Consider the following 14,654-nt stretch of genomic DNA (forward strand, 5'->3'; position numbering starts at 1 on the left):
GGCAAGGAAAAAAAGGCAAAAGTGGCTGCTGCAAATTAATGTTGGGTTGGGTTTGATTTTTGATCGTGCCTGTCTGGTCATTAGAGTGGAGTCTGTTACCCTGTGATGCACAAGCCCAGGGTCCCGGTGTGAGCACACGTCAGCTCAGCCCAACGCTAATGCTGGCATTTTGCAGCAAGGGGAGAGAGATAACTCACAACAGCTGACAAATGATCAAACCTGACTATGAAAAACCAAAGGCTTTAAATTACTTTGAATGCTTGGATTCAGTTTATATACAATTCCTGCTCTTGTATGGTCATGGTATTTCAGAAAGAGATGAGAGATTTTTGTTGGATCTCTTAATTTTTTTTAATTTATGGGACACAAATAATTTAAGACAAACCCAATTTCTCACTCTTCCCTTACAAATGCTTTTAGAGGTTGTTGCAAAAGCTGTATAATGACATATATAGTAGAAATTATTGTATGAGGTTTTTCATTTGTGGTACTGATTCTCCAAGTTTGCAGATTGCATACAGGGACAAAGAAGACAAGGTTCCTCCCCTGAGCACTTCCTAATCTAAACTGGAAACTGAATTGACTGAAGTGGAAGAAATGCATCCTCGTTTTTCCTTCCAAAACGGAATTTCCTCCAGTTTGGCTCAAGCCTGTTAGAAGATGCCTCCGACGCGGAGCTAATGGCGGCAGTGCCATGTGCGAGCAGGGCTGGCAAGAAAAGCGTGAACTAACGTGAGCTGAGGCTGCTCGCTGCCCTGCGGCTCTGACAGGAGCAAGGCCGGGTCCCCTCAGGGGGCAGAGCCCACGGGATGGAGCCGGGCCGAGGTGTCCGGTCCTGCCGGCTCCGCGCCCTCAGGGACGCGCATGCAGCCCCACGCGAGAGGAGCCGCTGCCTCAGCGGAGCTGCGGGGGCCCTCTCCGAGCCGCGCCTCCCCAGCCAGCCGGGTTTCTCTCTCGGAAGCTCCATCTTTAACATCTCCGCCTTCACCTCACCGGCAGCACGGCCGCCTGCCAGCCCGCAGCCGCTGACGCCTTCTCTGGATATCCCGGGACCCCGCTCGGGGCTCAGCGGTGCCGTGGAGAGGCCGAGACACCCCCGGGCGGGCAGCACCGCCCCGCCAGCCCCCTCCTCCTGCCGGGGGCGGTGCGCGCTGACGCGGCAGCGCCGCGGCTCCTCCGCCGGCCGAGTCGCACAATTATGAGAAAGAGGCGCCGGGCCGAGACCGCCGCCAGCCCCGAGTCCCGGTGCGGAGCCGAACCAGCGCTGTCCTCCGCGTCCCGCGCCTCCCTTCGTCCCCGGAGCGTCGTCCTTGCCCGGCCGCTCCCCACCCAGCCCTCCGCTGCCGCCGAGCCCAGCCCCGATAGATGGAGACAGGCCCCGCCACCGCCGACGCCGAACCACGAGCAGGAGCTGCCCGGCGGGAGGAGAACCAGAGTCGGCGCCGAGACCCAGCCCGGCCCTGAGGAGAATGGTGAGAGCCGCGGGGGTGCCGGGGCGGCGGGGCCGGGCGCGCCCGGCGGGGAGGGGGCAGGGACGGGGCCGCCGGATCAGACCTGTCCCTGCCGGCTGCTGCGGGTCCCGGCCGCCCCGAGCCGCCGGGGCCGCCTCCCGCCGCCGCCGCACTGCCCGGGCCGGAGGGGACGCTCGGGCTCCGCGCTGCCGGGCCCCGCTGCTCTCCCGCCCGCGGGCCCGGAGCTGCCGGCCGGGAATGCCCCGCGCCGCCGGGAGAGGCTCCCGCCGCCGCCCTCCTCGCGCGGTGCCCGGGGCAGCCGCCGCTCCCGCCGCCGCTCCCGCGCACCCTCCGCGCCCCGAGCGACGCCGGGACCGCGGCGGAGGCACCGCACGGCTTAGAAACGAGAGCTCCCCGTTAGTGCTGCCTCGTTCGCTGCGGTGCTCTGGTCTGAAACCGGAATTCGCCCGGTGTATTCTCGGGGCTGCAGCAGTCCTTCCCTTCTGATCTTTACACCTATTTCATTTTTGCAGTTTCAACATGTTATGCATAAGGGAGCACAGATATACTTAGAGATGTATGAGTGTCTGCAAAGAAAACAATTTCAAATCCAGCTCTGTATTCTGGCTGTTAAACGGTTGTTCATCCCTATAAGTTTATTCCTTAATATTTAAAGAATTTAGGGTGGCTTATCGCATCAAGTGCTTTCAAGTAATTTTGAAAATATAAGCGTAAAGTCAAAATATATAGATTTCTACAGTTGGCTTGAACTTCTAGTAAGATGCTTTGTTTCATTTTAAATAAAGGTATTTTATTTCACAGTGTTTTCTTAGAAACCATGGGAATTCGTGCCCATGAATCTTCCATTTCTGAGTATATCTGTGAACTGTGTGGAAATGTGGGTTGTGTTCTTCTAGAAACTGCAAATCCAGCACTCCTCTAGGAAGAAGCTGCAAATGCAACCCTCCATTCTGACTTAAAAGAGTGCTTGGCATCTGCCACTTGCGTGGTACTTGCTCTTCTCACCTAAGTGGTTTGGTGTTGGGTTTAGTTTTGAGGAGTGGAGGATTTGCGTTCTTTTATTTCATTTTTTAAATTTAGCTCTGGTGGGTGTTTTTTTTGGTGCTGACATAGCCTAGAAATGTACAGATTGATTTTGACCATCATGGTTCTGTAAATTTGAGGCTCAGCAGCCTTTCTGGCAATGTAGTGTGTTTGCAGGGTTTAATATTTGCTGTGTGTTTACCAAATGTTTTGAAACCTCTGTTAAACAGGTGTTTTGGTTGAGATGAATATAGGACATTTTATGCAAGCTCATTTTGCTAAAAATTTCCCTGCTGCTCCATGACTATTTAGCAACTTTGAATAATTGCTGGATGGCGTCCAACATTAAATCAGGAATTATTATAAGGAATGAGTCGTTCAATGTGGCAATTCCGGCTGTTCAGTCTTTAAAAAATGTGTCTGTGTGGATGAGATAAATGTCTGCTAGATCATCCTTCATACCTTCTGGTAGGAGGCCATTCTTGACTTTGCTATTTCAAGGCAGGAGGGGGGAACCTTTGTGCATGTGGAGCTATTTAGGCTGAGTTTGGACTGTTTGTACCTTAGTTTCCTGATGTTGTACTTTGATACTTTTTTGCTTGCTTGAGCTCAGCGGTGGAAGGGTAATGTTCACTTGTCATACAAAGGCACCTTGAAACATCACCTTGCATTTGACAGTTATCTCACACTATCTGTATCAGATCATCTGTCTCCCCACGTGGATTATCTTGGAGAGAGTTGCTCCATTGTGTTTTAAACTTTCATTTATTTTCTTATCCCTTGAGGCTCTGCCTAACTAGTCTTGCTGCATTACCATTTTGTCTTACCACATCAGCCCAGCTTTCTCTGCTCTGCTGGTGATAGACAGCAGCATCTAAAGTCCTCTCTTTTTCTCATCCTTATCTTTGCCACTTGCTGTGCTTCCCTTTCCTGGAAACTTTGGACCAACACCCAAATTTTTCATGCCTCTCTTTCATGGCCCATTCATGAGGTGCATTTCTGTTAACCATTCAATCCTTGTGGACAGTCATGACAGATGTACTTTTTCTAAATAGAAAAATATTGTTCTGAACTTCAGTAACTGACTCTGGCACAATAGAGTTTGGCTCTACTGGTTTGCTCTTTGACACCAGAAATGTTGCAAATAAATCTCTAAGAGGACTTGTCAAAAATTGTGTGTGAAGAGAGATGCTTGATAGAATCTTGCAGTCTTGAAAGGCTTCACAGTGGATTTCTATATTGTAAGGCTTTGAAATACCAAGACAATATGAAATGATACTTCTCGTGCCAAAATATTTAACCTGAAAAACGTCTTTGTCTTTTTTTTTTTGGCTGATATTTATTTCTTTTGGAATTTCAAGTCTCATTCAGCAACGTCTATGTTGGCTGTGATATTTACATGCCCTGTTTATTTCATGAAACTGTGATATTTACATGTCCTGTTTATTTCCTGAAACAAGCAACATTAGTTCTGTTTCTTTTCCTCACTTTTTTAAGGGCAGACTGACAGTAAAATCAGTGTGTGTGTTTTTCAGAATAGAGATTTTGGTTTTGGGGTGATGTTTCTTGTGTCTGTGAGTAATTCTGTCTTGGTGCATTTTACCTTCAATGGTTGAAATTTCAGCAGCTGACTTTTCATCAGGTAAATTACTGATTAATCTCATTGTTGTATTTGGATAAGATACTTGCATAATTATTAAAGCTATGTCACTTTTTACCTCCAATACTGACAAATAGCTGTGGCCCCTGACAAGTGAGTCTGTGCTTCATTGGTTCTACAAAAAATAGTCTACTTGACCTGTGGTAAACTTGAACTTTTGTTGCACACTTTCTTTGTATTCTCTGGCCTGAAGCCCTCTTTCCTCTATTGTAGTCTCTGCAGTCTTATTATTGTCTTTTTTTAAAATTTAATCCCTTTGTTTTCCTCACATAATGAGAACATAGAGGTGATGGTGTCATATATCGTGATACAGCCAGTACTGAAAGTGGTCTGTCTAACCTTTGGTTTCTGTTATTTTTATTATGGGAAGCTTGGCTTTTCTTATGCTTAAATTGTAGGTGTTTTTGTGTTTTAAGTAATAGAAAACTAATCTAACAAAAGAACAGAAAAAGTAAACTCCCAAAACCTTAGTGTTGGCCAGCTTTGCTCCCCATCCTGGCTCAGCACAGGATTAGCTGGGCATCCCTGCTGCTGTGCAGGAGGGCAGGGAGGATGTGCAGGTGGTTATTTGTCTTTTGGTAGCAGCCAGTCATTAAGCAGCTGCACCTTAACTGGGTGGGACCACAGCCCTGAGCAGCAGTGGGGGTTGAGGAGCAGTCTCCATCACAGCTGTTCCACTGATGAAGGAGTGCTGGCTTTCTTGAGCACTGGTGAGTTTCTTTCAGTCTTTACACCTATATTTTGCTTAGCATGTAGAATGTGAGCCTTTCTTTAACTGAGCCACTTTCTTTAACTGCCAGGTGTGCTGGACCCACAGAACAACCTGAGTTTGTTTCTTTCCCCAGCTGATATAATTTTTGCACAGAAGAAGGGGCCACACAGGTTGTCTAATTGCTGCTAGGTGAGCAGAGGACAGTTTTTACTCCTGTGTTCTTTCCAAGGAGGAGAAGCCAGTGAATTTCTGATGTGATAATGAAATGCAAAAAAAAATCCAAGAGGGAAACTGTATATGTCTTCTTTTTCCCTTCCCAAAATTGGGTGAAAAGTGTCCTGAACATATGGGGAATACAGGGAGTAAAATAACTGTATTGCTAATAGTGGTGCTGGTAGTTCTGAAAACTGCTTTATGAAAGGGCAGAATATTTAGCTGTGGCAGGTGGTTTGACAGCATATGGTATAAGGATATTGCAGGATTAGTCTGTAAGATAGATGTGGTTAATTGCCAAGGAGAACTTAAAGTGTGGTACCAAACCAACAGCACCTTAAAACTTGGTTTATAAGTTGTGCAGTTTTTGCCCTTTAACTAAATCAAAGTTTAAATTCTACTGAAATTGTAGGTTTGGATTGAATCTAATTATGGGGATTTCTGTGTTTCTTAAAAAAAATCCCAAGAGTTTCATCACAGTTAGTTTATTTAATTTTTATATTATTAAGAGCAGTATAAGTTTTTTTTTTTCCTGAAGATTTATACAAACTCATTCTAGCTTGAGCATTTTGTCACATTTTCTGAAATGTTTGAACACTGTGTGTATTGCAAATGTGCAATTGCTGAGTTAATGTATGTCAACCCATCTTTGTTTCATTTGTTCTCAGCTCAAAGAGGATGGAGTAAGATTTCTCTGATGGCATGTCTGTTGATTTTTCTACAGCTGCAAAATCAGAATTGTAGAGGCTGATTCAGTAATCAAGTTAGTACTCTGCTGCATGTAGTTGGACAACTGATGTTTTTAGGTCATCCAACTTCAGAAACAGCTATGGTAAACCCTCTGTGAAGCTTTAATGGGACTTCAGCCTGTCTGTGGAGAGCCCTAATTTACATCAAATACAGTCCAACACCAAGTGCTTATTTTGTTTAAATGGAAATCACGTGTTTTGCAAAGGGCATGCACCAGGCCAATACACAGTTTCTATGAGTGTAGTTGTGTGCTTATAGTTTTTGAAAGCTATGCACATGTGAGTCTTCCCAGTGTCTACACTTACTGATAGGAATTTACTAGCAATTTACTAGCTCCTCTTTGACTCCCAGTGCTATTGGACTCTGCCTTTAATTGTTTACTGCTAAACTGAGCAGATGTAAAAAAAAAAAAAAAAAGAAAAGAAAGAAGTTGTAGTTTTGAGAATTGGCATATTGGGATGAAGTTCTGGTTTGCTGATTTTAATTTTTTGGTTTGATTTTTTACTGACAACCTTTTGGTTGTCAGTAAAAATTAATGATTAATGAAGTATATTTTTGTTGTGTTACACTAAATCATTCTTGCTTGAGAATACTTTCTCAGTTACAACTGTAAATGAGTTTAATCTAGGTGTTCAGCCTTTCACCATAACTCTGTAATCCTCAAAGCCTGGGAAAGTGTCTGTTACAGCTCAGTCAGTGGTAGCACAATGGTTTTTGTAATTGAATCCCAGCTTTTGTTCCCTGCTTTGTTCCCACTTACCTCTACTCATTTTCTTTACCTTATCTACTTGATTCTTGTCACCTCTGCTCAGAATTTTCACTTTGTAGTCCTAGTCCCCTGACTTATGATGTGTTGAATTTTGCAAGGTATCCCTGGCTGATGGTCTTACCCAAATGTCTGCTAATTTTTTCTCTAATGCTGCAATTTTTGTGAGATGTGAACTTGAAAAACTTGGCTCTAAAAGTTTAAGTATAATAAATCTACATTTATGCCTTCTGCAAATGGTTTTCCAGATGCTTTGTTAAGAAAACTTAATTTCACAAGACTTATTGCTTAAAAATTTCTAGAGTTGGGCTCTCCTAGAGCTAGTGTTATTTAGCAGCCCAGTCCTTCCCACTCTTACTCATTTTATTGACAATATATTTTCTGGCTGACCTGGAGTGCTTGAGATGTGTTGCAGGGTAATTACCTCAGGGTAAGGGTTGCTGTTCAAGCCCTTTGCTAACTGTTCCCATATGTGCCAAAGCTCTTCTTAAAGGTGTGTTGTAATCCAGTCAAAACTCCTCTAACACCTGGCTGTGTCCCTTTCACCTGTCCCTTTGTGCTTCCTTGTGCTCAGTCACTGGGGATCTGAATTGAATAAACTTCCCATCACCTCCTATTTTTTTTTTTTTTTTTTTTTTTTTTTGTGTTATTTTGTTGGTCATTTCCCTGAACCAGCTTCCATGTGACTGCATAAATGCTGGTGCTGGTATGAGATAGGTTGGGATCATGTGCAGAGGCTTAGGAAAATGGGATTGTGGCACCCCAGGCTTGACAGGAGCTGTGAAGCTGGATTGAAGCTTGCTCCAAGGTGCCTGAGATTTGGTTTGTGCTACTGCATTAGGGAGTGTTCAGTTACTCTGTGCATCACCCACGGCACATGGATGTTTTCTGGGTCTGTGTCTTGTGCACAGGCATGGATGGAGCTGTACCAGCACAAGTCAGGTTCCATGGCCTCTTCAAAGTATGAACCAAATTGCTTTGTAGCCTTGTCTAATTGTACTGCAAGCACTTGGTGGCTATTCTTGAGTACTCCTGTATCTAAATCATTGTTCACAGAGGATGTTTTTCTTGACCTGCTTTTCTGAATGTGTGCTAACAGATTCAAGATCACTTGTTTTTACCAGATGTGCTGTGTTTCAGTCTGTCTCTGAACTGAGCTGCACCAAGATGAGTTTGATCCCTCCCATCAGGTTTTTTCTGTTGGCGAATGATTTACTGCTGGTAACTTGTCTCGTGTAACAGAATATTGCTGGATTTTTTTTCAGTGTTCTTAGCATGCAGCATATTTGCTTTTTAGTGCTATTCCCATTCTTGTTTGACTTTCTTAGGAAGCTGAACCTGTTTCTTTGAGTTAGGAGAAACCAAAGCTGCGTTCTACTGATGTATGTGCCAGAGCTCAGCACAGCAGCCATGTGGACAGGTTCAAAGACAGTCATGGTGCTGTACAACATTATTAAAATTGCATGTAGATTGGCTTTGTGTGTGAGTGTAATGCAGTATTCTAGATTGTGGCTAGAGCCACTCTGAAAAAGCTGTTTCCTTTCAAAGCCTGTCCCTGGTATTGCTGCAGGCCATACAAGTCTTTAGGCATAACTTCAGTCACCTGGATAGGTTAAATTATGCATGTGCTTAAGTGACACATGATTAGAGCCTAAAAATACCAGTTGTGTAATTACAGAACTGTTAATCAACTTTCTCTTCAATTATAAAAATCAGTTAATCTACACGAGTAGGTGCAGTTAATGATGTTTTAAATGTCAAACTCTTACCAGTTTCTCCTGTGTTCCCTGGCTGCATTATTGTCTGTAGTTTGCAGAATCCTGTTAAACAGAAAGTTTTATTAACTTCAGCTGTAGTTTATGAAGAAGATTAGAAGAGTGTATATGGCTGAAGGTGATCTTCTGGATGAAGAGTTTGAGAGATTGATCTTGAAGGAACTCCTGCTTGTGGTAGTAACCTTGCACTAGGGAAAGAGCAATAAATGACTGATACCGTAGCTGACAAATATCCCAGAGAGCTGTCTAGGAACGTGGCAGCATCTGGTGAGGAATGGCTCTGGTTGGAAGAGGCTCAGTCCCCCTGATTTCACAGGCTCCTCTTTGCTGACCCTGTTACTGCTGAAGGTGTTCCTGGTTTGCTGCCCTGGGGACAGCCCTGTGAGCCCTCACCTGGCCTCAGCCAGGGCCATGCACAGATGTGGAGGTTGGGATGGACTTTTACCTCTTAAACTGGCATCAACTGGCTTTGCAGCCAGAGGCACTGAAAAACAGAAATAGCCACTTAAATAACCTTCGCCCTTCTCATTTGTGCAACTTCAGAAATGCTCTTGATGAGGATTTATGCCCATGCCTCATTAAGCAATTGGTCTGTCTTAGTCTTGGTTTCTTTTATAAAAGTCCTATTTAGAAAAATGATTGTTTAATTTTCAGCTGTAGAAAACCCATGGTTTGTGTGCATGCAGTTTTCTGTATAAATTTTACTGCTCCATGTGCAACTCCATGACTCTTCCCCATTAAATTCCCTGTAATTGTTTCAAATGCTTTAGTGAAACAATGTGGCCTTTTATGTTGCTTATGTAGGGAAAGAGGGCAGAAACCTCTCATCACCCTTGTCCTGGTTTGGGCTGCCAGCTTGAGTTACAGGTGAACCTTCTGTGGTGCTGAGGGCTGCTAACAAACAAATCATTGTGTGGATGTATCCTCTGGTTTGCCCCGTGTTTCCTGGCCCTCCAGAGAAATATTTGGTGCTGGTAACATCACAGCACTCTGCTGGACAGCACAATACAGTCAGCTTCAGGCAACTGTGCTTTCTTTCTGGTGGAGAAAAGGTGCAAGACCAAAGCTTTTCTGCCTTCAGAGAAATCCTGTTCTCAGGCTGTAGGAGGAGGTTTTCTGGTCACGGGCAATCTGCAGAATCCAGGTAGACTGTGCAGAGAGGGGGAGGATTATTCACAAGAGCTAATTAGGCAGTGAGTCCCCAGGCTTGCTCAGTGGAGACCAAGGGGGTTTCAGAGCAGCTCTTTTCTCTCTGCAAAGAGGATGTAGAAAAATTAGCACAACTGAGATAAGGTTAGTCATTTTGACTATCCTCTTGAGTGTCATTACTGGGTTTTTGGGGGTTTTCTGACAAATATAAAGATCTTGCATGTAGGACAAGAAAAATCTTTAGTAATTAATGTATTAGGAGTTGAATGTTAATTATACCATGAATTAGAACAAATCTTCAATGCCAGATGAGAATGGTGTTCTTAAAAACTGGGTATCTGCCCCTCCAAAATGTGACCTTAGGCAATATGTTCTTGCTTCATTGGCACCTCTCTGAGAAATAAAGAAATACAGTCTTAACTTCCTTTCCTTCCTGAATATCAGGATGTGTGTGCATTAAAAAAATAAATCTTTTTGTGTGATAGATCTGTAGTCTTTCCCTGTGTGCCTAGAGCCTGTGTGCTTTTGGGGATTATTTTGATGTACTTTGGCAATATGCTTAGATCAGCTCAGTTCATCTGCCAACCCAGTATCTTTCTGCTACCAAATGGGATGTCCTACTTCCCTTCTTCCCACCCTGATCATGGCTATGTGATTCTTTCTTGTTCTTTAGTTTTCTGTCCAGTTTACATCTAAATCTGTTAATTCTGATATTAAAGCTACCTACTTTTTTTTTTTTTCCCTGAGGGTAATTTGCTGGTTTAGGGAGCCCAATCAGTTTCCCAGAGGGAGAGTGTACAACTGCAGGTGGGGAGAAGTAGCAGGAGAATGGATGGGAGGGCAGAGTAGGAATTTCCTCAGCTTGTCTTCTCTGACTGCACCCTCGCTTTATAATTTGAAGAATTGCATCTGTGAAAGCCAATATTTCTCCTGTGTTTCTTGGCTTTGCCAGGACCTCCACCTCCCTGCTGGTGTCTTTTGTTTCTCTAGAATGATTGTCTTCACTCTTCTCCCAGCAGGCCAGGGAGGAGCCTGTCCCAGGTATTAGTCCAGTACAGCTTGGACAGGCCTTTGTGCCACATACCACACAGCACTGGTGAGCTTTACTGGCATTTAGTATGCTGGAAGAAATTGCCATAAATAGAAAACATTTTCCATCTTAAATCGTGTTGTGGTCTGTCAATATTATTTAATTAGTTGTTTCCCCTACCCTGGGAAAAAAAAAAAGACACAAAATTAAAAAAAAAAACCAACAAACCAACCAAAAAAAAAGAGGGTACTTTATTTCTAAAAATAATATATTTAGTTTCTGAGTAATTATTTAGACTTGTGGTATTTAACATAGAAGAGCCTCTGAAAGCATCAAAAGCTCAAACAACCCTCAAAAACAGGGTGGAATTTTTTAAAAGTGCTTAAATACACATTGTATATTATTTCAAACAGTAATTAGCTGCTTTCACGTTTCTCTAACAAAGCCAGTTAAATTTCTTCTTTGCACTTCTCTAGTGTAGAAAACAGAAACTACTTGAATAGTTTCAGTGGGGAACTTTATCTGCTGACAAGTGTTTAGGTACATGGATGTCTCTCGAATGCTGTCAGGGTTCTTGTGCCCCGAGGTGGGGCTGCAGTCAGCACTGAGCAGCTGCAGGCTGAGCTGGCTGAGAGAGGGGAGCTGCTGCTTTGTCTTGACAGGAGTGCAAGTGTAATAACTGAATCCAGTGGCTCTTTGTTATGAGCTGCATTTAAAAATGCTCAAGTCTTTGTAACTCAGCAGTAGGTGAGCTATAGCAAATTCTTGTTTTGGCTTGCTTTGATGCCAGCTCATCCTACCTTCTCCAGTCTGTTCTAATTGTTCAAGAAGTCTGATCACTCTAGAGCTGACCAAAACGTTTGCTTCCCCTACTGTGCCAAACAAATTCTGGCACATTGGTGTGCACGTGTGTACAGGCAGGGAGGATCCAAACTTCCAGATCGGTTTCAGCTGGGTCTTCGGTTGTGTGTTTGCAGATGGGTCTCTTTCCTAGTTTCAGTAGTTTTGATTATAACAATAAAGTTTGTTTTCACAGATATTGTGTCTAAACATAGGTTCTGTGAAATTTCATCATCCTTAGCAGTGGTCTGGTGCTGTCTCCTATGTCATGTGCCCTTCTCACTCATGCTGTTCAGAGAAATATTATTGATCTGCCATAATTAGTGTGGGCATAGACTTCCTTTTTTTTTTTTTAAATAGATGTTCGAAGAGTTGTCTGAGGCCAGCTATGTCAAAAATTCCTTAGTGATAACAAGTTTCCATTTCTCTAGTGAGTTAATAATAGCCTACTTAAGTCAGGAGGCACCAGAACCTTTGCTGTGATGATAGAGAAGTGTCTTTCTTTGTACAACATGAAAAATAAGTCAGATCTGTAAATTGAACAGCTAAGAAAGTGGTAGAGCAGGACAAACAGCATCCACCCTTCCAGTTTGCTTTTGTAGTTGTAATGTGCTTCAGCACATACTGAATTAATCAGATGTTCATGCACTTCATGAACTAGAAGGGGAGGACTTTCCTTAAATCTGCAGCTCAGATATGGCTGGAGTACATCCTTTGCACGAGGTGAGGGGTTTGCAGCCTCTAAAGCTGTCTAGGAACAGCGGCTGCCAGAGCTGAGGTTTCTCATCAGGGAACAAAGCAGAAGCAAATTGAGGGCAGGATTAATTATTTGGCTGGTCACAGGAGCCCTTTCCCAATGCTCTATTTCCCGAGGTTGCCACCACTGCCTCCTTTCTTGTACCTGTGACTTGTATTCCCTGTGTGAATGGGGAAGGCACTGGAGGTTGCTTGAGGAGGACAGCAGCTGCATCCAGACTATGTGAGTGGCTTTACTGCTGAAACCATGCCCCAAGCCTCATTCCTTGCCAAAATAAATCCAGAGTTGATAGGATTGTCTGTTCCTACACCCTCTGTGGCACGTGCAAGGTAAGCCCAGCACTTGCCAGAAATGTGAGGTTTGAGCCAAACGAGTACTTTGATGTAGGTGTGGTGAGCCAGGAAGCGCAGGGGTTTCAGCAGCCAGCACAGAGTGTCCATCTGTCCCTGCAGAAAGGACCAGGGACAGGCACCAGCCCTCAAACCCACAGAGATGCTTTGAGCGACTTAAAAAGACTTGGCACCATTCTGTGTGTGTGGTGAGTAGGAATGCTGACTCTGCCTTCCTGCTGCTCCTATTTAAGAGAGTGTGTAGGCTTGCAATCTGCATCTGGTAGGGTCAGAATGATCACAGACTGCAGCAAAATCTCTGGTGCTGCGAGAGGTGAGGAGCATGCAGACTGTCAATTGGATCACTGTGGATAAGGAAGGGAAAGGAGGTTGGATGTTTGAAAATGCAAGAGATTTGAGGTTGGTTTATATGGGTCATTCAAGATTATTAAAAGTGGATTTTAAGTTAGGAACCCTATCAGAAAGAAGCAGGGAATGTATGACAGGCTTGCAGACATTCCTATGTACTTTGCCATTATTTTTTTGTTTGGCTTTTATTTTGTTTTGAACAAAGTGAATATTAAGAGTGAAAAAGTTGGCTGAAAAGCTGTAGCTATATTTCTTGTAGTTACAACCACACACTCTATCCTTTTCTTTCATCCATGGAGTTAAGTTTTAGGGAGTAAAGAATTATTTTCATCTCCTTTGAAAACTCACTGTTTTGTTGCTTCTAGGTCATAACTTCAGTATATGCTTTGAAATATTTTATGGAATGCATCAAAATGCGATTGGTCTGTGAACTCAGAGGAAGTAATTTATAGTTTCTTTAGCAGGAGTGAAATTTTTTAGCTTGGTATTTCATTAGCTGGGAAGACTGCGAATGTAAACTATTTAGAAATCAATTTACTTCAGCTCACAGCAATGAAACTGGTTTACCTTCTGCTGTATTTTCTTTTTCCTACCAAAATTCCAAATTCTGTCAATGAAAGCTGTTGGAAAATAAAAATTAAAATGCATTTCTCTCCTTGCTTCCCCTCGGCTTTTCTGCAGGCATGTTCGGGAACAGTTTGCCATCTGCTGTGCTGACACAGTCTCAGGGAGTCTGTTTGGCAAGTTTAATTACTGTATCTGGTATAGTTGGGCACTTATCCTGAAGGTGTTTATTGTTACATCAGCTGAGAAAAAGCCAGTTTGAATTGACACCAGTGTGTGATTGTCTTCTGAAATCAATTGCTGGTTCATTCCATAGTGACCTGAGCTATCTCATACTGTAGAATCAGTGGTGAAATATTTTCTAGGTGCATATTAATATTTATTTTATGCCTTGAGTGGATGGTGTATGCATTTTCAAATCTAATACTTTCTGAAAAATAGGAGTAATTTTATGGCTGGTCTAACTGCAGAACAGCACAGACCTTAACCTATTAAGTAAATCAATTTATTTATTTTAAAATATGCTGCATTTACTCTGAGTTTTCCACTGAAAGACCTGTATTGCAGTTAGAAGACAACTTTCCCAACAAGATGGGTAAAGTTGGTTGAGTTTGAATGTAGTAAAAATATACCAAAAATATTAGGTCTGTGGATTCTATTCTGTGCATCAGGGTTAAAAGGCACCAACTCATAATGCTAAATTTTGTTCATGAATTTAGGGTATTCTTAATTAAATGAATCTGCAGAAAAATATTATCCCTAAACAACTGAATTATGTGCTTTGTAATTGTACAGTGAAATAATTCTCTCAAAACCAGCCTGTTCTCCAAATAGCAGATTGGAATAATTTTCCTCAAGTTTGAGAGAGCTGTAAAAATCCCTTTTGACAAATCCTGATTACCCTTTGCATCCAGAATTGCACGTGGACTCAGGGGGTTCTGTGGTGGCTTCATTACATCAGAGAAGAACTTGATGAAACAATAGCTGCTCTGTTACAGACCTGGATTGCTGTGAAATCTGTTCAGAGCAAATCTCCTGAACTGTTTAAGAAAAAATAGGATTGTTGAAGGTTTGTTTTCAGCACTAAGGGAGCCATTGAGAGGAAGATTCTTATCTTTGCTCTCTGGCTCACTTGAGATCTGCTTCCCATGTGCAGAATTGACAGAAGGCTTTCTCTGACTGCCCTCTTTCCTTGCTTGCTTCAACAGTTTTTATTTAACGTAAACTCAGTAATTTTTTTTTGCT

At 43.1% G+C, this 14,654-nt stretch overlaps 1 protein-coding gene across 1 annotated transcript in view; it reads left to right on the top strand.

Annotated features, from left to right (window-relative positions):
- Positions 1–1,204: 1,204 nt before the first annotated feature.
- The window catches only part of TRPM7 (transient receptor potential cation channel subfamily M member 7), a 51,185-nt gene continuing 37,735 nt past the window's right edge, over positions 1,205–14,654 (top strand). Inside the window, exon 1 of the mRNA XM_036389708.1 lies at positions 1,205–1,472. Coding sequence (XP_036245601.1) covers positions 1,470–1,472 — 3 coding nt within the window. The 5' untranslated portion in view covers positions 1,205–1,469. The remainder of the gene's footprint in view (positions 1,473–14,654) is intronic.

Source organism: Molothrus ater, chromosome 13, assembly GCF_012460135.2.
Source record: "Molothrus ater isolate BHLD 08-10-18 breed brown headed cowbird chromosome 13, BPBGC_Mater_1.1, whole genome shotgun sequence".
NCBI lineage: Eukaryota > Metazoa > Chordata > Aves > Passeriformes > Icteridae > Molothrus > Molothrus ater.